General features: G+C 46.5%; 1 protein-coding gene across 7 annotated transcripts in view; it reads right to left on the bottom strand.

Annotated features, from left to right (window-relative positions):
- nav3 (neuron navigator 3) overlaps positions 1 to 24,702 on the bottom strand; it is a 377,674-nt gene that overhangs the window by 57,556 nt on the left and 295,416 nt on the right. For 5 of the 7 annotated variants that reach the window (XM_052029889.1, XM_052029892.1, XM_052029893.1 and 2 more), the window contains 5 exons: positions 23,123 to 23,188; positions 18,099 to 18,140; positions 14,671 to 14,831; positions 10,354 to 10,542; positions 6,581 to 6,633 (listed from right to left, as the gene is read on the bottom strand). In XM_052029889.1, coding sequence (XP_051885849.1) covers positions 6,581 to 6,633; positions 10,354 to 10,542; positions 14,671 to 14,831; positions 18,099 to 18,140; positions 23,123 to 23,188 — 511 coding nt within the window. The remainder of the gene's footprint in view (positions 1 to 6,580; positions 6,634 to 10,353; positions 10,543 to 14,670; positions 14,832 to 18,098; positions 18,141 to 23,122; positions 23,189 to 24,702) is intronic. The other 2 variants (XM_052029890.1, XM_052029891.1) reach the window with 2 other exon arrangements.

The following is a 24,702-nucleotide window of genomic DNA, read 5'->3' as shown; positions in this document are numbered from 1 at the left end:
GAAACGTTGACCATCTGTTTTTCTCCATGGATGCTGCCTGGCCTGCTGAGATCCTCCAGCATCTTGTTTTTTCATCTAGATTCCAGCATCTGCAGTCCTTTGTTTCTCTGGGGCTGTCTGTAAGTTGGGTTTTCATAACCCAGGTACAGCATGAAAGCAGGAATTGCATTTGTATAGTGCCTTTGCTGTTTGGCAAGGGAGAGATGGGGAGTTTTCCCCATTGCCTTGAAACCAGTCAGTCTCCAAAAGCAGATGATCTGGTGATTATCAGCCAGCAGTGCATGGGAACTTGCTGTGCCTAATTCACCTTCCACGTTTTATACATTATAACAGTGAACATACCTGCAAAGAGGTTCAGTTACTTGACTGGCAGACAGAAAGCTGGACCACCGATGCTGAGACACAAGTTTGAATCCAATGATTGCAGCTGAGGGATATTTATTCAATTCATTAAATAAATCTGGGTGATGCAGTGGGGCAGCGGGTAGTGCCACTGCCTCACAGCTCCAGCAACCTGGGTTCAATCCCGACCTCGGTTGCTGTCTGTGTGGGATTCCCACGTTCTCCCTATGACCCTTGTGGGTTTACCCCAGGTGCTCTAGTTTCCTCCCACATCCCAAAGACATCCAGGTTGATAGGTTAACCAACCGCCCCTCCTTTGACTCCGTTTACATTTCCTGGTGCCTCAGGAAAGTAGCCAACATAATCAAAGACCCCTCCCACACCAGACATTCTCTCTTCTTCCCCCTCCCATTGGGCAGAAAATACAAAAGTTTGAAAACATGTACCACCAGGCTCAAGGACAGCTTCTATCCCGCTGTTATAAGACTCCTGAATGAACCTCTTGTACAATACAGATGAACCCTTGAGCTCACAATCTACCTCGTTATGGCCTTGCACCTTATTGTCTGCCTGCGCTGCACTTTCTCTGTAACTGTAACACTTTATTCTGCATTCTGTTATTGCTTTTCCCTTTGTACTACCTTGATGCACTTGTGTTTGAAATGATCTGTATGGATGGCATGTAAAACAAAGTTTTTCACTGTATCTCAGTACATTTGACAATAATAAACCAATTACTAATTAATTGGCCGCTGTAAATTGCCCTTAGTGTGCAGGTGAGTGGTGGAGTTGTTAGGAATGCGGGGAGAATAAAATGGGATAAGTGTGGGACTGGTGTCAATGGGTGGTTGATGAACTTCCCCCTCAGATGTCCTCTACTGACGGGAAAACAGTGACAATTCAACTACTGGACCTCCGCCTCTCTGGCTCACGATGGTCCTGCAGGGAGGGAAATCTGCCTTCCTCGCCCAGTCCGTGCTATACGTAACTCCTGACCACCCAATGTGCTTCACTCAACAACTTGCTCAGTTCAGAGGCATTTAACGATTGACAGTAAATGCTGACCTTGCTAGCAATGGATACCACCCTTTAGTGAATCACTTTTTAATTCACATGGTGTAAAGGCTTTAGTTGTGAAAGGCTTTCAGAAATGGAAGCCCTTTCCTTCCCCTCATCTCTCACACTTTAAGTACCACTGAGACTGTACATCGATCTGAAGCCTCATGGGGAAATCAGGTGACAAATGGTGTCAAAAAGAAAAATTTCCCTGATTGTTCTGTCTGTAAGATTCAGATATCTGTCGATACCTGAGCTATCAAACCTGCAGCCTATTGGTTGGACTCAAACAGGATTGTCGTCCCCTGTTGCTATGGTGATTGAGTATTGAATTCCTTATCCAGATGGCCTACATTCAAATCCATGGCCTAGGCTTTTGTTTGCTCAATTCCCCAGCCAGCAGGCTTTACCAACACTTGGCAGCATGCTTAGCTGAGCTTGGCTCACTGGTCTGATCCACTTCAAGGCTCCTATGTAGCCAACAAGACACAGAGTCCCATCAGTGGGATCACATGGAGTGTAACCATGGAAATTAGAACATCCTGGAGGGACCCAGGCTGTCATCAGCATGGAATTGGATGCATCAGTCTCCGCTCCACCACCAATAAACCAGAGGGATCATGGTTCCTCGGCACAAGTATTAGTTGTCTAATAAGAGAGATGGGAAGAGAAAAGGGGAAAGAGAGATGCAGAGAGAGAGAGAGCGAGAAGGAAACCAGGGAAAAAGAGAGAGGGAGAAAGGGGGAGGGAAAGAGAGAGATAGTGAGAGAGTAGGAGTGGGATGGATAGAGAGAATGAGAAAGGGGAGGGAAAGAGAGAAAGAAGAGCGAGAGATGGGAAGAGTGAGAGAAAGAGAGGGAGAGGGGGAACAAGAGATAGTGGGAGAGAAAGTGAGAGGAGTCAAGGAGAGAGAGCGAGGAACAGAGAGGGAGAGAAAGGGAAAAGGAGAGAGAGAGAGGGAGAGGGAGAGATAGAGAGGGAGAGAGAGAAAGAGAGAGAGAGAGAGAAAGAGAAAGAGAGAGTAAGAGAGAGAGAGAGAAAGAGAGAGAGAAAGAGAGAGAGAGAGAGAAAGACAGAGAAAGAGAGAGAGAGAAAGAGAGAGAGAGAGAGAGAGAAAGAGAGAGAGGGAGAGAGCACCTTGGCTGATTCTGGTTCTAAATCCTGGAACTTTCTCTACAACAGCACTGTGGGGGAAGCCCCTTCAGTACATCAGCTGTGGTGGTCCAAAGCAACAGCTCCCACCCACCTTCTCAGGGGCAATTAGGGAGGAGCAATAAATGCTGGGCTTGCCAGCGACATGGGAAAATTAGGCCAGGGCTCCCAGTGGGATGTCAAGAAGTAGTTCTGGGGACCTGGGGCACGGTGGCTCTGGAGGATGTCAACTGAAACACTCAGAACTGAGATGGATAGATTCCTTTTGTCTGAGAAACATGTCCAGGGGCACAGAAACCAAGTGGGAAGGTGGATTAAACGTACAGACCAGCCATGAGGAGTATTGATAGGGCGAATGCACACACAGTCTTTTTCCCAGGGAAGGGGAACTAAAATCTAGAGGGCATAGGCTTAAGAAAAAATTAATACATCGATTAGGGGGCATAGGTTTAGGGTGAAAGGGGAAAGATTTAAAAGGGACCTGAGGGGCAACTTCTTCACACAGAGGGTAGTGCGTATATGGAATGAGCTGCCAGGTACAATAACAACATTTAAGAAACATTTGAATGTACATGGACAGGAAAGGTGTAGAGGGATATGGGCCAAGCACAGGCAAATAGGACTAGCTGGGTGGGCACCATGGTCAGCATGGATGGATTGGGCCAAAGGGCCTGTCTCCATGCTGCAATGCTCTATAACTCCATGACTCTACGATATGACCAAATGGTGATACAGACTGCAGGAATTAAATGGCCCCCTCTTGCTCCCACATTGCTTGAGGTCCTTGTTTCTGCCTTTGGTCTGTCCAACATAGAGAGCCTCTCACGCAGTGTGGGACCCTGGAAAGAAGGTGTAGCCCTGGCTCCCACATACAATGGGTGAGGAGCAGCAAAGGGCTTTCGATTCGAGGCCCCACGTGCCTGGCTCAGCGAGCCACATTGTCCATATGTAAGATTAGATAAGAGAAGATAACTTTATTAGTCACATGTACATCAAAACACACTGTGAAATGCATCTTTTGCGTAGAGTGTACTGTGGGCAGCCCGCAAGCGTCGCCACGCTTCCAGCGCCAACATAGTATGCCCACAACTCCCTAACCCGTACGTCTTTGGAATGTGGGAGAAACCAGAGCACCCGGAGGAAACCCATGCAGTCACGGGGAGAACGTACAGACTCCTTACAGACAGCAGCTGGAATTGAACCCGGGTCGCTGGTGTTGTAATAGCGTTACACTAACCACTACACTACCGTGCCTGCCAGTCATCAAATTGTCGTGCCCCGCACAGGGCAACGAAAACAAAGCCATCATAAACTTTGCTTAGGCTGCACTTGGAGTATTGTGTGCAATTCTGGTCACCCCATTACAGGAAGGATGTGGTGGCTTTGGAGAGGGTGCAGAAGAGGTTCACCTTGATTAAAGGCTATGAGCTATAAGGAGAGGTTAGACAAACTTGGGTTTTCTCAGGAGTGTTGGAGGCTGAGACGAGACCTGATAGTAGCTTATAAAATTATGAGAAGCAGAGATAGGATAGACAGTCAGAATCTTTTCCCCAGAGTAGAAATGTCAAGTACTAGAGGACATGCATTTAAGGTGAGAGGGGGAAAGTTCAAAGGAGATGTGCAGGGCAAGTTTTTTCCATAGAGTGTGGAACAGGCTGCTGGGGGGTTTTCCCCAATCTTTTCCCCCAATAGCTCATTCACAAACTATGGTGAAGTCAAAGATCACAGGACAAGGTCACAACAACAACTTGCATTTGTACAGCACCTTCAATGCAGTAGAACATCCCTAGGTACCTTGGACCAAAAGTCTAGTCTGTGGGGCACTGTCCTGGAAGCAGATACGACAGTGGCACTTCAGAGGCTTTGCGACAGACATGATTATGCAGGGAATGGAAGGATATGGATCATGTGCAGACAGAAGAGATTTAGTTTCATTTGGCATTGTGTTTGGCACAGATATCATGGCTGAAGGGCCTGTTCCTGTGCTGTACTGGTCTATGTTCTCTGTTCTAAATACCAAACTCAGTCCTATCTATTAGATGCCACCAAATTGAGAGGTTAAGTGTTCTGGCTGGGGCCACTGGGAAATAGAAGGCTGATAGGAGAGACTAAGGGAGCTGGGGCATTACTCTTTGGAGAGAAGAAGGATGAGAGGACACGTGATAGAGGTACACAAAATATTAAGAGGAATAGATAGAGTGGACAGCCAGCGCCTCTTCCCCTGGGCACCAATGCTCAATACAAGAGGGCATGGCTTTAAAGTAATGGGTGAGAAGTTCAAGGAGGATATCAGAGGGAGGTTTTTTACCCAGAGAGTGGTTGGGGCATGGAATGCGCTGCCTTGGGCGGTGGTGGAGGCAGGTACATTGGTCAAATTCAAGAGATTGCTAGATAAGCATACGGAGGAATTTAAAATAGAGGGATATATGGGAGGAAGGGGTTAGATAGTCTTAGGTGAGGTTTAAAGGTCGGCACAACATTGTGGGCTGAAGGGCCTGTATTGTGCTGTGCTGTACTGTTCTATGTGCAGACAGAAGAGATATGGTTTCATTTGGCATTGTGTTTGGCACAGATATTGTGGGCGGAAGGGCCTGTTCCTGTGCTGTACTGATCTATGTTCTCTGTTCTAAATACCAGACTCAGTCCTATCTACTAGATGCCACCAAATTGAGAGGTTGCGTGTTCTGGCTGGAGCCACTGGGAAATAGAAGGCTAATAGCTGAACTGATCGAGGTCTTGTAATTTACAAAGTGGTCTGATCACCTGACTGTGCATTGGAAGATGGAATTTAATCCTGAAGATGCAAAGTGATGCATTTTAGAAAGTCAAATGTACATGAAAAAAGTCAGCATGCACATGGTGGGCTGAAGGGCCTCTTTCTGTGCTGTACGAGTGACTAAATAGGCCCATTCTATGCAGTAGTAATTCTGTAATTGAATGGAACATTTGAAACATTTGAAGGTGAAAGCACAGGACAGTGCCCCACAAACTAGACTTTTGGTCCAAGGTACCTAGGGATGTTCTACTGCATTGAAGGTGCTGTACAAATGCAAGTTGTTGTTGTGACCTTGTCCTGTGATCTTTGACTTCACCACAGTTCGTGAATGAGCTATTGGGGAAAAAGATGGGACAATCCTTAGGGATTTGGTGTTCATTCACTCAAAGAAAATTGAGAAAATAACATTTTGAATAGAGTTACATACAGTAATTACAGCCAGCCAGGGTGGTGATGATTAGATAAACTCTCTGTCAATCAAGCCTGGTGCCTATACAGCCTTAAGTGACCAACTTGACTTCATGTGCATAATTTATGTGGAACTACCCTCCACTCACTACATCGACTCACAAAGCCTGAAAGCGCGTACCACCAGGCTCAAGGACAGCTTCTATCCCACTGTTGTAAGACTACTGAACGGTCCCCTTGTCCAACAAGATGGACTCTTGACCTCACAATCTACCTCGTTGTGACCTTGCACCTTATTGTCTGCCTGCACTGCACTTTCTCTGTAACTGTAACACTTTATTCTGCATTCTGTTATTATTTTCATTTGTACTACCTCAATGCGCTGTTGTAATGAATTGATCTGTATGGATGGTATCAAGACAAGTTTTTCACTGTACCTCGGTACATTTGACAATAATAAACCAATTTATCAATTCTTTGGAGAAATGACCCTGCTTTTACCAGGAAAAGTTGCTGCACTTTCAACTTTCTCTGCTCTTTGAGTAGATCTGTTTTCTGAGTAATTTGACTTTGTAGGGTGTAGGGTGCTCTAAGTTATACACTCTTATCCCCCTTCTAACTTACTGGCTGAGCCAGTGTTGAAAATAAAAATTCTGCTTAAAGAAATACATTGGTAATTGATATGATGCTAGGTTTGGTGGCTTGGAAGAAACACTGAACTTAGATCTGGAAACTGCCCCCCCGCTGGCCTGACCCATCCGCATGTGGGTCTGCTGCAAATGTGTTGATAGACATTGATAGCTGTATTTCGTCTTCAGTGGGTAGAGAATTGGTAGTGATACTTACTGTGGAATAAAGAGATGATGTGCTTGAAACCAGTGACAGGGAAGATCCATGGACTGCAAAACAAAAGGAGAGAAGCCACTGATTGTAGAGACACAAACTCACAACACACATCGTACTTGAACTGCATTGCAGGGAAAGGGCAGCTGGGATGCGCCATTCAGACTCTTGAAGCAACAAACAATCTGCTGGAAGAATTTGGCAGGTTGAGCAGAGGGAGAGAGGTTTATTTTACCTACTTCCTCTTTGCTTGCCCCCATCTATCATCCACCTGCCACTGACTCCGAACCCCACCCTCCCCTACCTGGCACAACCTGCCCGTCACCTTACACCCCTCCCCTGTCCACCAATCACCTCGGACTCCTTTCTCACCACTCCCCCTCTCTCCTTTATACTGGCCACCTTGCCTCTCCACTCTCAGTCCCCAAAACATTGACAATTCCTTTCCCCCCGACAGATGCTGCTCGGACCCGCTGAGTTCCTCCAGCAGATTGTGTGTTGCTCCAGATTCCGGCATCTGCAGTCTCTGGTGTCTCCAGCCGCCTGAAGCTGCTATCCCATTCAATAAGATCATGGTTGATCCTGTGTCTCAAGTCCACTCGTCTGCCCGTTGGTTAATTGCCAAAACCATATTCACCTGGCTTTGAATACACTCAACATAAAAGTTGTACTCCTGAGCATCCAGTGGGTACTTCATTTATTGGGGAGTTTCCATTGTTTCAGCAGTAGAGAATTTCAGAGAATCAAAACCCTGTAGGTGAGTTCACAGAGCTGTGTAAGCTCATCTTTGTTGTAAGTTCACCCATTCCTACCCCCGTGCTCTCACATTTACACTGGCTCCCAGTCAAGCATCATCTCAGTGTTAAAATCTTTGTCCATGCTTTCCATCCCCTCCATGCTCTCTCCCTTCCCTACCTCTCTCTGGCCTGACAACCATCCAAGATCGCTGCAACTTTCTGCAACTCTGGCCCTTGATTGTCCTGAATGTAATGGCTCCAACTACGGTGGCTGTGTTCTCAGCTGTTGGGTCCTGAACTCTAGAATTAGCTCTCTACCTCTCTCCTTCAATAGAATCTATGATAAGAAAATCCTCCCTCTTTAATCTAGCTGATAAACTATACTAACATCTCCTCGTCTATCCTGACATTGTGTCTCCCTGGTTCTGGGGAAACAGCTTCTCAGTATCTACCCCAGATCTTACATTCTGCTGTGATCAGCGCTCAAAGATGCACATCATCCTGATTAGGAAATTTATCGTCAACCTTTCATCACCCTGGAACTCCCTCTCCAACATGACAGTGGGAGCACCTTCACCAGAAGGACTGCTGCTATTCGAGAAAATGGCTCACTGCCACCCTCTCTTAGGAATGGGTCTTCCTGTTGGATTAATGCAACTCATCTCTCCTCCCAAGATAACCATTGATCTCAGGGTAATCTCAGAACACGCAGTGCTGAGTGAAGCCCAGTGCTGGTATGACATTCCTGGTGTGGTGTCCCTGATCTTAGCCATGATTTCCCAGTCAGACAAAGGCGTGGGGATTGAAAGTCAAGAAAACTGAAGGTGCTGGATATCTGGTGGAGTGAGTTTCTCTTTCCACAGATGCTGTGGAGAGAGAAACTCACTCCACCACCGATGCACAGTAGGAGCACACGACGGGAAACAGGCCCTTCAGCCCATCATGTCTGTACCAACCCATGCATCCAGTTACACAATTTTGTTCTCCCCACATCCCCATCAACTCCCCTCAGATTCTACCTCTCTCCCCACACATAGGGGCAATTTACAGTGGCCAATTACATCTTGGTCACTGATCCCACTCCCACCATCACCCATCCCCCAACCCCCCACCCTGCTCTCTATCCCACGTCCCCACCGCCGGTGAAAATCCCCATTCCCAATCCTCCGACCCAACCCATTGAGTATAGGAGTTGGCACATTATGTTGCAGTCGTATAAGTCATTGGTGAGGCCGCACTTGGAGCACTGTGTACAGTTTTGTTCACTGTGTTGTAGGAAATATGTGGTTAAACTGGAAAGAGTGCAGAGAAGATTTACGAGGATATTGCCAGGACCAGAGGGCCTGAGTTATAGGGAGAGGTTGGCCAGGCTGGGTCTTTATTCTTTGGAACGTAGGAGAATGAGGGGTGACCTTAGAGAAATTTTTAAAATTACGAGGCGTGGATAAGGTGGACGGTAACAGTCTTTTCCCCAGGGCAGAGGAGTCCAAAACTAGGGGGCATAGGTTTAGGGTGAGAGGGGAGAGATTTAAAAGGGATCTGAAGGGTGGTGAGTATATGGAACGAGCTGCCAGAGGAAGTGGGTGAGGCAGGTACAATAGTATCATTTAAGAAGCACTTGGATAGGTACATGGAGGGGTGGGGCTTGGAGGGATATGGGTCGAACGCAGGAAGTTGGGACTAGCTGTGTGGGCATCGTGGTCAGCATGGACTGGTTGGGCTGAAGGGCCTGTATCCGTGCTGTATTGCTCTATGACTCTAACCCAACCCCTCATCTTGTCCACATAACTTCCACGACTCTCCTTCACACTACGAGCCAGCAATGCTCACCATTTCCCCCCACCCTTCCACCCCCACTGGACACAGCACCAACCAGATCAGGCCTTGGACCAATTAAAGGCTTCATCAGCGGCCAATAAGCAAGCTGGTCACTGGCCTTGTAGTCTCCAGAGGACACTGACATTTCGCAGCACACAGTTCTAGTACTGCATTGGTTGAGGAAACCCCTGCAAACTGTACTCTTATCCTCAAGCTCAAGGACTCAAGGCAGCACATCTTATAAGACTGTCCACTCCAAAAGGTACCCAATCTGGCAAGAATCCAACCAGTGTATGGCACTCAAGTGAAACACTTCAGAATACTTCATTAAACTGATTTCCAATGTGCTGTTGTCAGGATTTCTCATGGGTGGAGGCTTATTAAAAAAAATTATATTACTGATTAAACTAACTTTCTGCAAGGTTAATGAAACTTCAGCAATAATCTTTCAAATGCACAATGGAATACCTTGTAATGAAAGGAAAATCAGAAACACTTCCTGTTAAACTGCCTGCTTTTTCACGTCACCTTATAACAACACAGTAGAAGGCCATTTGGCCCATCGTGTCCATGCAGGCTTCCAAAGGACTGATCCTATCAATCCCATTCCCTCTCTTTATTTCCCTGTACCTCTGCAACTTCCCTCTAACATGCCCATCAACTCCTCTTTGACTCTTTCTTGTGCTAAGGGGTCATTTACAGCGGCCAATTAACCTACCAGCACGTCTTTGGGATGTGGGAGGAAACCGGAGCACCCGGGGGAAACCCACATGGTCACGTGGAGAACGTGCAAACTCCAAACAGACAGCGCCCAAAGTCAGGATCGAACCTGGGTCCCTGAAGTCGAAATTAACCAAGGGCTTTCAAACACCATTTTGTGAGCAGTTTGCCGAGACTGGATGCTGCACCTCATCACCTTCTTCCTTGCCCTGGTCACCCTGTGCTCTTAGGGGTGGTGGTGGAACGAAACACAATAGAGGCATTTAAGAGGCTCTTAGATAAGCACATGAATGTGCAGAGAATGTAGGGATATCGACATTGTGTAGGGAGAAGGGACTAGGTCAGTTAGATGTTTAATTACTAGTTTAATTAATTTTGTAGAAAATCATGCACCAAAGGACCTGTTCCTGTTTCTTTCTTCTATATTCTACCTATTAAGAAACCCCAAACTCCCACCACAGCCCATCACCGGTGGTACACACAGAAACAGATCACACCAACCTTCTTCCATGCTGTCTCGGAAGGATCCCGATCTGCTCATCGTCCTTGGTCTTTCTTCCAGGGAAATGGCACTTCCGCCCAGCTGGGAGTCTCCGTACAGGTCAAAGGAGGAATCTTGTGTGGGAATGCTGTTCGAGCGCATCATGCTGGGACCTGATAGATGAAATTGGGAGATTGCAGTAGGGCTCACTGCAAGTCAAACAAATACAAATCTCAGCGGCTCACAATGGCACAAGAAGACCCCTTCCCCTCCTGGGGCCAGTCACCTGCTCAAGCTGGAAATTTGGGTGAAGAAAGGGCAGATTGAGTTTAATCTGGAAACGTGTGAGGTGTTGGATTTTGGGAGGTCAAGTGCAACAGCAAGGTATATGTAAATGACAGGACCCTGAGGAGCACTGATGTACATAGGGATCTTGAACAAGCAACACAAGTGGATAGGGTGGTAAAGCACGTATATGATATACTTGCCTTCACTGATTGGGGCATTGTTTAAATGGGTAGTTGATGGCTGGCATGGACTCGTTGGGCCGAAGGGCCTGTTTCTCTCTCTGACTGAATGAATCTATGAGTACACCATTCGGACCCTCAAGGTCATGGCTATTAGGCCACATTTGGAGTATTGTGTGCAATTCTGGTCACCACATTACAGGAAGGATGCAGAGGCTTTGGAGAGGGTGCAGAAGAGGTTCACCAGGATGCTGCCTGGATTAGAGAATATTAGCTATAAGGAGAGGTTGGACGAACTTGGGTTGTTTTCACTGGAGCATCAGAGGCTGAGGGGAGACCTGATAGAAGTTTTTAAAACTATGAGAGGCATAGATAGGGTAGACAGAGAGAGTCTTTTTTTCCTAGGGTGGAAATGTCAAATACTGGAGGACATGCAGTGAAGGTGAGAGGGGAAAGTTTTAAGGGAGATTAACAAACACGTTTTTTAACACAGAGAGTAGTAGGTGCCTTTAATGCATTGACAGGGGAGTTGGTGGAAGCAGATAACAATGTTTCAGAGGTACTTAGACAGACACATGAACAGGCAGGGAATGGAGAGATACGGACCATGTGCAGGCAGATGGGATTAGCTAGTTTGGCATCATGGTCAGCAAAGACATGGTGGGCTGAAGGGCCTGTTCCCACGCTGTACTGTTCTACGTTATAGGACAGGGAAGAGGAGAGCTTTAGCTTCGTGAGAATTTTACAACTGAGGCTTTGCTTAACCAGGTGCCAATATAGGTCAAAACGTCAAAGACCAATGAGTGAATAGAACTTGGAGCGAGTCAGGACGAGGACAAGACAATTCTGGATGACCTTGTTTACTCACAATCCAGACACCAGGGCCAATTACTCACAGAAGACAAGTTCAAATCCCACTGTGGCACTTCTGAGAATATTAATTTAGTTTAGAAATAAAATCCTGGTCTCTTTTGTTCTCGCCCTGTTCTCTTCCTCTAACCTACCTCTTACCAGTGAACCTATCAACCATTACCATCACATCTGTGACGGGTCTCCATCACCGAGGTGGGCCAGCTTAAAACTCTCATCATCACCTGCATGACCAGAAGCCTCACTACCTTTGTGATCTTCCCCCATCCTACAAGGGCCCTGCCTACCTCTGGACTCTCCCTTCCTCTGAGTCCATTGTACCAAACTGTCCTTCCCAGCACTGGCCTCTACTCTGAAAATCACCACTCCCTTGCTTATCAAGAATCAACCTGCCTCTGGAAGGTTGCTTGAAATAATATGTAGATGGTCAAACTACACCTTATTTTGGGGAATGAGCCTCACCTCTGTTTTTAATGGGTTTATTTTTAAACGGTGACCTCCCCCAGCTCTTGATTCTCCTCCAAGAGGAAACATCCTCTTCATATCCAACCCTCAATATCTCATGCATTTCAGTTAAGTCATCTCTCTCTCTTCTAAACTTCAGCAAGCCTAACTTGGAGTATCTAGAGGTATCTATCGGTAGTATCGACAGGAGGTGCTGACACAAGAAGGCAACATCCATCGTCAAAGATCCCCACCATCTGGGCCATGCCACCTTCTCGCAGCTACCATTGGGCAGGAGGTACAGAAGCCTGAAGTCCCACACCACCAGGTTCAAAAACAGCGACTTCCCTTCAACCGTTCACTTCTTGAACCAACCTGCACAACCCTAATCACTACCTCAGTATAGCAACACTGTGACCAATTTGCACTAAAATGTACTTTGTTTTTTTGTTCTAATTGTGTTTTTCCTTGTAAAAATTGTTAATGTTTAATTTATGTTTTTCTTGTGAGTGCTGCTTATCTGATGCTATGTGCCTGTGATGCTGCTGCAAGTAAGTTTTTCATTGCACCTGTGCACACATGAACTTGTGCAGATGACAATAAACTCGACTTTGATCTTTCCTCATTAGACAACCTGCCCATTCCATGTATCAGTCTGATAAATCTTCTCTGAACCGCTTCCAATGCATTAACATCTGTCCTTAAACAAGGAGACCATGTATTCCAGAGACACAAGACACTGCCCTCCAGAGTCACTCTACTACCAAGTACTCCAGATGTGGTCTGACTCGTGACCATTAAATTGAAACACATCCTCTCTTTTTTGTATTCAATTCTTCTTGCAATAAACAAGAAAACTCTGTTAATTTTCCAAATTACTTGCAGTTCTTGCATAGTATCTCACCATTTATATATGATTCATTTTTTTTAGTTAAGGCTGAAAGATTTTCACCCTCTCCTGTAATCATTATTGATGAAGTGCCAGAGCCAGGTACCATTTCATTCGAGTTTAACTTGGTTTGGTAAAGAACTAGGCAGCGACTTGGCAGAAGTTGTTCAGATGACAGATCCTGAATCCTCCACATTAACATTCCTCTCACCCAGAGATGGGAAGCCAAACCACCCCTTCCCAATATCTTGTTGTGAGCGATGGCACATATTCGCTATCGTTCACACAACGTCAGCATCGCTGGCATTTGTGGTCCGTTTCTACTTGTCCCTGACAAGTGCTGACGAACTGCCTCACTGAATTACTCATTGAGGTTCGTCGCAACCCTGGCGGCCTTTTCCGGTGGGTCTGGAGTCGCAAAATAGGACAGATTGGGCAAGGACAGAAGATTTCTTCCCCTGAAGGACATGAAAGAACCAGGAGGGCTTTTACAGTAATTCAGTAATTTTATAGATTTCTTTATTAACAACAGTTTTTTTGTCCCAGATGTTCTTATATACTTGAATTTAAATTTATCAGCTACCACAGTGGATTTGAACATGCCTCTTGATCAATAGTCTGGTAATCACTGTGCATAGCGGTTAGCATAACACTTTACAGTGCTAGTGACATGGGTTCATTTCTAGCCACTGTCTGTAAGGAGTTTGTACGTTCTCCCCGTGTCTGCGTGTGTTTCCTCTGGGTGCTCCAGTTTCCTCCCACATTCCAAAAACGTACAGGTTAGGAAGTTGTGGGCGTGCTATGTTGGCGCCGGAAGCGTGGCGACACTTGCGGGCTGCCCCCAGAACACTCTACGCAAAAGATGCATTTCACTGTGTGTTTCGATATACGTGTGACTAATAAAGATATCTTATCTTATCTTATCTTATCTCACTAGGACATTTCAAAGGTTAGTTAAGAGTGGGTCTGGAGTCACATAAATCAGGACTCGAGGGGACTAGGTTACAGGGAGAGGTTGGGCAGGCTTTATTCCTCGGAGCATAGGAGAATGAGGGGTGACCTTATAGCGGTGTATAAAAGGTGAAGGCACACAGTCTTTTTCCCAGGGTTGGGGAATCAAGAACTGGAGGACATCGGTTTAAGGTGAGAGGGGGAGAGATTTAATGGGAACTTGAGGGGCATCTGTTTCACCCACAGGGTGGTAGGTATGTGAATCGAGCTGCCAGAGAAAGTAGTTGGGGCAGATACAATAACAATATTTAAAAGACATTTGGACAGGTACATGGATAGGAAAGGTTTAGAGGGATATGGGTCAAGTGTGGGCAAATGAGATTAGTTTAGATAGGTATTTTGGTCAGCATGTACAAGTTGGGCTGAAGGGCCTGTTTCTGTGCTGTATAATTCTGATTCTATATAGGTTGGACTCAGTAAGGATGGCAGATTTCCTTCCCTGAAGAACACCAATGAATTATATAGGTTTTCAATACTAACAGAGAAGTTTCATGGTCACCAAATCTGAGTCGGGCCTTTTATTCCCAGTTAATTTAACTAACAATTCACCACAGGTTGTCAAACTCATGCTTCCCGATCACTAGCCCCAGGCTCCAGATACTAGCCCAGTACCAGAACCACATTACCCCCAAAGCCGAGGTCGGAGGGGCACTCACCTAAATGAGTGAAGTTGTAGATCCCACTACAAGGGGAGGAGATGGCAGAGGGAGAGGGGAGAGGCGACTGACTGACTGTGTCCTGAAGACCACCAGTGGAGTGAGATCGAAGCCACTCCTTGCCCTCCTCTTGACTCGTTTGCCGAGATGACGGTGTGTACCTGCGGGGATGTAGTCACAGGTAGATGTTAGACATTCCCAGCACTGACCAGCCCCATCACCACTGCACCATCATCACCATTGTAATAAAACACCTCAACGTGCTTCAAATGCCTGCTTTCAAACAAGTCTTGACATCCAACCACAGAAGGAGGGAGCAGGGAAGGTGACTGGTTCAAAAGGGAAGGTCTTAACGAACATCTTAAAGGAGTAGCAAGAAGCAGAGGGGTTTAGGGAGAGGAATTCCAGTGCTCAAGTTGCCAGCGATGGAATGAACCACAGAGAGCAGGATTTGGGGAATGCATGGTCCTTGGAGGCTTGGTTGGGTTGGAGGGGATTACAGAGCAATACAAGGTTGAACACATGGAGGGATCAAATCCCAGCAGTCTTTACCTCGGAACTGGTGGAACGAAACACAAAGTAGAGCAGTGAACAAAGGGGTAAAGAGTGTCCTTGACCATGAGGGGAGAGCAGATTAGACTGCTTCTCCCTGGAGACACCACTGAAGAAAGACAACACTTGTGATCAATCTGAAGATGCTGCAGTGCCAACCTAATTGGGCCACAGGAGCAATTTGTGGTGTCGTAATGAATATTTGCAAACAGCACAAAAAATAAAGGGAGCTTAAATAAATAAAAGTCAGTCTTATTTATTTTCACAGTATGCCAAGAACAGGTCTTATGCGATGGCTTAATTATGCGCGTGGAGCTTATGCAAAAGGATCTAATTTGTGGCTCTTCTCTCTGTAATGAGGGGAGGCTGAGCTCAAGTCTTTAAAATTAGGAATGACTATGAAATGAAAACGTAGAGAAAATGTGTCCTTCTGGAGAGATCAGAACCAGAGGCCTTGGAAATAAGGGATTGTATACAGGACAGTATTATATATTATTTATAACTCCAGTGGGAAATTCAAGAGAGAAGTGTATGTCAAGAGTTGAGGGGGCGAACGAGGAACTTTCTCCCATAGGAAGGGATCAAAGGGAAGGAGCAGAGATGGGGTCAAGGAGAAACTGGATAAACACAGGCGGGATAGAGGGAGGCTTGTATGGAGCATGAACAAGGGAATGGTTCAGATGGGCCGAATGGCCTTTTTTCTCATTCTTTAATAGCATGGTCTGAATAAACACAGGCAATCTGTGTGCAACCATTGTTTAGTCAGGGAACTTGCCCACAGTCTCACCCCACTGTGGAATCTCCCGTCTCTTTTCCCAGGGTTGGGGAGTCAAGAATGAAAAGACATGGGTTTAAGGTGAGAGAGAAGAGATTTAATAGGAACCTGAGGGACAACTTTTTTACCCAGAGGGTGGTACGTGTATAGAGGCACAATTACAACATTCAAAAGACAGTTGGACAAGTACATCGATGCTGAAGGTTTAGAGGGATATGGGCCAAATGTGGGCAAGTGGGACTGGCTTAGATGGGAATCTTGGCCGGCATGGACCAGTTGGGCCGAAGGGCCTGCTTCCGTGCTGTATGAGTCTCTGACTTCCTGGAGACAGGTTGCTCAAGCGGGGGGCAGGCTTCTGCTCGGCATTAGTGCTGCAGGGAATGATGGGCTCCTCCACCACTGAGATAAAGGCTCACCTTGTGTTCAGACTCCTACTGTGGCTTCCCCTCTCTCCAACAAAGGCCTCACAAGGGGAGGGGGCATGGGCAAACAGGGGCTCACATGCCCCCAGTAATTTTCTCAAAGGAGGTGGACAAAAGAAGAGCAAATTTAAATTCCCACATGACCCTTCACTCCAAGCTAATAACCCCAAAGACCTGAATATGCTGTACACTGCGACAGAGTATTTTGCTCGACTCCTTCAGGTGAAGCTGTGGGGTGAGACTATTAATTAAGTAAATATAATTAGATCGGTTAGATTATATTTACTTCGTCATTCACAGAATGTGGACCTCATATAGTGTCCGTTACCATGTTATTGTTCTGATGGATGGTCAATCTGAAACATTAGCAACACACAAAACGCTGGAGGAACTCAGCAGGTCGGGCAGCATCTGTGGAGGGAAATGGACAGTCGACATTTTGGATCAAGACCAAATGAAGGGTCTTAACCCGAAACGTCAACTGTCCAATTTCCCTCCACAGATGCTGCCTGACCCAGTGAGTTCCTCCAGCGTTTTGTGCGTTGCTCCAGATTCCAGTCCAGTCTCTTATGTCTCCAACCTGAAATACTATGTTTCTCTCTCCACAGTTGCTGCCCGACCTGCTGAGTGTTTCCAGCCCCTCCTGAGTGTCTCTGACATTTTCTGTTTTTATGTCAGATTTCCAGCATCTGCGGCTTTTTGCTTCTTGATAGACTGCCTGGTCCTGATGGTCCTCAGGAGGTAGTGGGGAGTCAACCACAGTGGTGGGCCAGGAGTCACATATAAGCCGGGCCAGATGAGGACAACAGATTTCCTTCCCTGAAGAGCATCAATGAGCTGGATGGGGCTTTATGACAATTTGGTAGTTTCACATTCACTACGGATTTTATTGCGGGTTAATTTAATTCCCTCGTTATTGTGGTGGGATCAGAACTAATGTTCTTAAGTCATTAATCCAAGCTTCTGAAATGTTCATCCAATGACATAACCACAAAGTGAAAGATATTTTAAAAAATACCGTGCAGATGCTGGAAATCTGAGATAAAAACAGAGAATGCTGGGAAAACTCAGCTAGTTGGGCAGCATCTGTGGAGAGTGAAACAGGGTTAACGTTTCAGGTCCAAAAACCCTTCATCGGAAAAGAGCAGACAAGTTAGTTTTCCGCTGCGGAGGAGGTAGGACAGGGAGGGGTAGAACATGGAGACTCGATGAATCCATGTGAGAGTGAGAATCAGGTTATGTTTCTTTGTCTGTGTCGTGTGTTGCCAGTAGCAAGGCTGTGGGACAACCTGAGTGGGCTCGGTTATATTAATGGAGGAACATAACCGTTAAGCTATCATATACACAGGCCCACTGTGTCACTGGGACAACAGTGGACAGCTTGGGATTTTACATCAAACCAACACTGTCACTGTCACAGATAGAAGATCTTTACTTTTGCTTTAACTGAATTAAAATTCTCAGGGGGCTGAGCACCCATCTTGGGTTTGGCACGGTCGGAACAGTTTACGTCTCCAGAGCTATTCCAAGCTGGCATTTAACCCCACCGCCCACAAGCAGGGTTTCCAAACCAACGACACCAGTTATGCAGAATGAAGTCTTAAGTGCACAGACTGACACTGCCATAGGCACCGATAGAAGCACACACTGAGTTGTAATTAGCATTAAAATATCTCTACCTCAGTCCCTTTTTAGGTAGCGTGTTTCGATCAAGTTGCAAACTGTCAAAACAAAGAGACACACACCATCAGCACACGATAAAAACCAGCAAGACTCCTAAAACCAGGCATCGGCTTGTCAGGTCCCTGCCATCAACATTAAATAAGTAACGCTCGGTTAGTCAGTTAGTGTGAAAGGAATGCAGAAAGCTCGACCAGAGTTGTACCTGTCACACTGATACGGAGTCAGGGTGAAAGCAAGGTAAAGCAAGCAGAGGAGCTCAGTGTTATGTATCTCAATACTCCAAGGTCAATCATGCAGAAGGTGCACTTCAAGAATAAAGAGCATTGTTGCAACGTTCTGTATCAACTAGAGATGGGTGAAAGAATCCAGTGCCTCTCCCAGAAGGTTGACTGATCTGGAGTGGTTAGAGTAGGTAGACATGTGGACTTGCATAAAGTATCACAGTTTCTGCTGGGCAGGCTGGATGAACAAGGAGGTCTTTGCTTGTCCAAAGTTGCTTGTACATCCAACCATGGACAACTCACATGCAAGATTGGGCTGTCTGCTTGATGGCAGGTTTTCTGCACAAGAAGAGATTTGGGTCAGGGCTGTATTCTCCAGAGTTTTGGAATTCTTACAGGGCTCAATAGGCTGGATGCAGTGAGTACGCTTCCTCTAACTGAAGAACCTACAATCAAGGGGTCACCACCTCAGTATATGGGGTCAGCCATTTAGGATTGGGATGAGGAGAATTTTTTTTCACTGAGCGGATGACGACTCTTTGGAATTCTCAGCCCTGGAGTGCTGTGGAGTTTAAGCTACTGCTTTTATTCAAAGCAGAGATCGATACATTTCTGGAATATTAAGGGATATGGGAATAGTGCGGGGAAAACGCTGAGGGAGAAAATCAGCCATGACCTCGATGAACAGAAAATGGGCTTGATGGGCCGAATGGCCTGCTCCTGCTAATGTTCAGCTCCCAGATCTCTGCCGAACACGGGAACATGAGAAACAAGGAGGGGTACTGTGTCCTGAGCCCACTCCACATTCCATGGGAACACAGGTCACCCTGTGCCTCAGCACTTTCCCCCAGCTTTGATTCCATAGAGCGTCCACAAGAGAGACTGCAGAAGCTGGAAATCTGGAGTAACACACAAAAAGTGCTGGAGGAACTCAGCAGGTCAGGCAGCATCTATGGAGGGAAATGGACAGTCGACGTTTCAGGACAAGACCCTTCATTAGGACTCAGCCCGAAACATCGACTGTCCACTTCCCTCCACAGATGCTGCCTGACCTGCTGAGTTCCTCCAGCATTTTTTGTGTGTTATTCCATAGAGCGTCCATTGATTTTGCCTTGATCATATTCAACCACAGAGTATCCACTACCCTGGGCTGGAGAATTCTCAAGATTCACTGTCCTCTTGACTAAAGATTCTCCTCATCTCAATCCTAAACAGCAGACCCTTTAACCCAAGACGGTGGGGCAGAAGCCCACATGCTTTATCCTCATCCCATTGACATTTCTCCAATACAGCAGCTGCGATCACTCCACAGGTCAACAGCTGGTGACCGAGGAGGGGTTCCCTCCTCCCGGCCTGGAGCTTTACTCTCAGGGGAAGCTGCTTGTCGGCATTTAACTGTCAAACACTGTTGGATTCTCAACCGCCCCAGTGGGCTTGCCGCTCCGCTCTTGAGCTGTCCAGAGACCAGGCCCTTCCCAGCCCATGCCTCATCTCTGCACAAAGCTCAGGGCATTCAGCTCCACGGCAAGGAATGGGAGGAGGAGGAGAGAAGGATGGGAGAGAGGGGAAGAGGGAGGGAGGGAAAGAGAGAGAGAGAGAGCACGTGAGAGAGAGAGAGAAAAAGAGAGAGGGAGATAGAATCACAGCATATTGCAGCATGAATTTGCCTGTCGAGTCCATACTGGCTCTAAGTGAGAACAGCCCACCTCGACCCACTCCTCCACACTCCTGTTCAGTATCCAGTTCCCTTCTCTCCTGCTCCCCTGTTAGTGCACTCCAGTCCCCAACCACTCACTGTACAAAAAAGATTTCCGTCATGTTATTTTTTTTTTGCCAATCACCTTCATTCCATGTTTGATCCCTTCTCCCAATGGGAACAGTGTTTCCTTATCTGTCTGTACCCTTCATGATATTTAAATCCCTCCACTAGATCCCCTCATGACCTCCTCTTTCCAAGGAGAACACCACCAGCTTGTCTGTCTGTCCCTCCTCCCCGGGAATCAGTGAATCTCTTCTGCACCCTCTCCAAAGCTTTCACCTCCCTCCGAAAACATGGCGCCCACACCTGGACACAATGCTCCAGGGGTGGCCAAACCGACATTGACCTCCTGTCTCCTGAACTAATTCCGAGGATGTTGCCAGGAATCGAGGGCCTGAGTTATGGGGAAAGATTGGGCAAGCTAGGACTTTCTTCCTTGGAACATAGGAGACTTGGGGGTGACCTTATAGAAGTGTGTAAAATCATGAGGGACGTAGATAGAGTGAATGAACACAGTCTTTTTCACAGAGAAGGGGAGCTGAAAACTAGAGGGCATAGGTTTAAGGTGAGAGGGGAAAGATTTAAAAGGGACCTGAAGGGCAATTTTTTCACACAGAGGGTGGTGAGTATATGGAACGAGCTGCCAGAGGAAGTGCTTGAGACAGGTACAATAACAACATTTAAAAGACATTTGGATAAGTACATGAATAGGAAAGGTTTAGAGGGATGTGGTCCAAACCCGGGCAAACGGGACCAGCTTGTTGGACACCAGGGTCAGCATGGACGAGTTGGGCCGAAGGGCCTGTTTACGTGCTGTATGTATGACTCTGCGACTCCAATTATTTCTGCACTTTTATGCAATAATTTGGAAGGTAAATTGCCTGCTGTGTCAGGGAGAAGCTGTGTCAGGGATAAACTGTGTCAGGCAGGTGTAGAATTAGAAAGCCAAGCAGCATATGAGGGGAGATCTTGCCCATCCTGCCAACACATTGAACGAGTCTTCAATTCCTCCCACTACCCCTGCTCCGTCCCTGTCACCACTCAGTTATTTCTCCAGTTCTCCTTTGGAATGTTCCCATTGAATCTGCTTTTGCTGCCTTTACAGGCAACGTGTCTCCAGTCACAACTCACTGCTTACAGATAATTTTCCTCATCTCCTGACACAAACCCCTTTGGTAATTATCTTAAATCGAAAGCTGCAGTCTCCTGTAAAATTGCAGCAAAAAAATAGCTTGCATTAACGTAACAGATGATCACACAGATGCCTCAAACACTACATTCCCAGTAAATTGCTTCGATTTGTTGTTCCGAGGATAAATAATTCAGCCAGTCTGCAGGCCGCAAGTGCGCAGAAATCCCAATGAGGTCAAGGAGCAGCTACGTGACTCAGAGGAGTACAAAAGAAGGATGTGGAGGCTTTGGAGAGGGTGCAAAAGAGGTTCACCAGGATGCTGCCTGGATTAGAGGGCATGTGCTGTAAGGAGAAGTTGGACAAACTTGGGTTGTTTTCTCTGGAATGGCAGAGGCTGAGGGGAGACCTGATAGAGGTTTATAAGATTATGAGGGGCATAGATAGAGTAGACAGCTGGTATATTTTTCCCAGGGAAGAAATGCCTTGTACTAGAGGGCATGAGTTTAAGGTAATAGGGGGTAAGTTCAAAGGAGATGTGCAGGGCAAGTTTTTTTACACAGAGAGCGGTGGGTGCCTGGAATGCACTGCCAGGGTTGGTGGTGGAGGTAGACACGATAGAGGTGTTTAAGAGGCTCTTAGACAGGCACAAGAATGTGCCAAGAATGGAGGGATATGGACCATGTGCAGGCAGAAGGGATTAGTGTAATTAGGTGTCATTAGCTCAGTTAGTTCGGCACAACATCACGGGCCGTAGGGCCTGTTCCCGTGCTGTACTGTTCTATCTTCGATGTCAACATATTAACTGGTCATGGCTGATCTGATTGTAACCTCAAATTCACATTCCCACCTACCCCCAATAACCCTTCACTGCAATGCACAGGAACGCAAGAAGCTGCAGAGAGCAGTGGACACAGCCCCGTCCATCACAGGGACAGGCCTCCCCACCACTGACACCATCTACAGGAGGCGCTGCCTCAAGAAGGCAGCATCTATCATCAAAGATCCCCACCGTCCGGGTCATGCCCTCTTCTCGCTGCTACCGTCAGGCAGGAGGTACAGAAGCCTGAAGTCCCACACCACCAGGTTCAGGAACAGACATTTTCCGACAACCAGGTTCTTGAACTGACCTGTACAACCCTAACCCTACCTCAGCAACGGAACACCATGCACCACCTCTTGCCCTACCGTGGACTTGTGGTTTTTTGCACTAATGTCTTGTTTTGCTCAGTCTTTTTTTTTCTCCTTCACTATATTGTATAATTTATGTATAATTCAGGTTCTGTGTGTCATCGTCTGAACCTACGTGCCTGTGATGCTGCTGCAAGCAGGTTTTTCACTGTACCTGTACCTCACTGTACTGTGCACATTGCAATAAACTCAACTTAACTTGGCCCCCTTGTTTATCAAGAACATTTCTTGCCCTGCCTTAAAATATTCAAAGACCCTGGTCTGAGGAAGAGTGTTCCAAAGACCCACAACCCTCTGAGAAAAAAAAATCACCTCATCTCTCCCTTAAATGGGTGACCCGATATTTTTAAACAGTAGACTCTCCCACAAGGGTAAACATTCTCTCCAAATATGTCCTGTCAAGACCTCTCAGGAACTGGGGTCAAAACTGACTTTAATGCAAGTTGGATAAGGATTCCATCAAAAATAAGCCAGGAATTTTATGGACTCTCCCGAGAGTTTACCCACAATAAATTCAGTCCCAGGAAACGCCTGCTCGCTCCTGTCTTCCCAGCAGGTGATATCCCACAATAGAGATTTGGAGAACAACCTTACATCGGTTTACAAGTTCACTTTTAAGAAGCGGCTAATGTATCATCGCTTAATCTTTGCGCCTAACAGGAGTTGATTGCAGATTCTGGACGTGGCGTCACTCGGCAGGGAAGCCAGCGGCTGATTTACCTGTCCTGCTTCCGGGGCTGGGTGATCCTGCGACAGTGAGGAACATTAACAAGGAAACAGAGGGGACTAATAGTCCAGATGTGAGAGAGAGAGACAGTGTGAACAGCAGGAGGAAGGGGACAAAAAATGGGAAACAGTGTTAATATCTCCAGAACAAAAGTAATCAAACTTTACATGAGTTCTCCAAGACTGATTTTTTTGCTGGAGGGTAGTTTACAATGGCTGGAATAATCTGGGAGATAAACCATCCGGGTCACACCCTCTTTTCACTGCTACTGTTGGGCAGGAGGTACAGAAGCCTGAAGTCCCACACCACCAGGTTCAGGAACAGCTACTTCCCTTCAACCACCAGGTTCTTGAACTGACCTGCACAACCCTAACCTTACCTCAGCAACAGAACACTACCCACCACCTCTTGCACTACCGTGGGCTTGTCTCTGAGTGTGTTTTTTTTTGCACTGTCTTGTTTTTGCAGTTTTTTTTCTCTTTACTGTCTTGAATAATTTATGTATTATTTATGTTCTGTGTGTTGTCTGTACCTACACGCCTGTGATGCTGCTGCAAGTTTTTCATTGTTGCTGGACCTCACTGTACTTGTGTAATAAGCTTGACTTGACTTGAGTGTTGGTGAGTAAACTGCCAACTGCAACCCATGGCTCCACAATAGCACTCTTAGTATCAGAGGGGAGAATATTGGTATTGGCATTGGTTTATTATTGTCACTTGTACTGAGGTACAGTCTTGCAAACCGATTGTACAGATCAATTCATTACACAGTGCATTGAGGTGCATCCAGCCTCCCCTCCATGGTCTCTGTCTATACTTCTCGCTGCCTTGATAAAGCAGTCAACGTAATCAAAGACCCCACCCACCCCAGACGTTCTCTCTTCTCCCCTCTCCTATCAGGTAGAAGATACAGGAGCCTGTGGGCACATATCACCAGGCTCAAGGACAGCTTCTATCCCACTGTTATAAGACTATTGAACGGTCCCCTAGTGCAATAAGATGGACTTTTGACCTCACAACCTACCTCATTATGACCTTGCACCTTATCATCTGCCTGTACTGCACATTCTCTATAACTTTATTCTGCATTGTGTTATTGTTTTACTTTGTACCATCTCAATGCACTGTGTAATGAATTGATCTGTACGAACAGTTTTTCACTGTATCTCAGTCCATGTGACAATAATAAACCAATTTTCCAACTTACCTGAGGGGGAAGCTTCCTCACACAGAGGGTGTTGGGTATATGGAACGAGCTGCCAGAGGAAGCGGTGGAGGCAGGTACAATTTAAAAGACACATTTGGACAGGTCCATGGATAGGAAAGGTTTAGAGGGATATGGGCCAAATGCAGGCAAATGAGATCAGCTCTGGCAGGCACCTTGATGGGCATAGACAAGTTGGGTTGAAGGGCCTGTTTCCGTGCTGTATAACTGTATGACTCCCTCATTCAGAACAGATGTGAGGGGTACATTTTTTACTGAGAGAGTGGTGGATGCCTGGAATGTGTCGCCTGATAGGGTGGTGGAGGCAAATTCATTGGGGGCTTTTAAGAGGGGCTTGGATGGGCACATG

This window comes from Pristis pectinata, chromosome 15 (genome assembly GCF_009764475.1).
Source record: "Pristis pectinata isolate sPriPec2 chromosome 15, sPriPec2.1.pri, whole genome shotgun sequence".
NCBI classification, from domain to species: domain Eukaryota; kingdom Metazoa; phylum Chordata; class Chondrichthyes; order Rhinopristiformes; family Pristidae; genus Pristis; species Pristis pectinata.
Note: the sequence above shows the minus strand (reverse complement) of the source record. Positions and strands in the feature narration are given on the sequence as shown.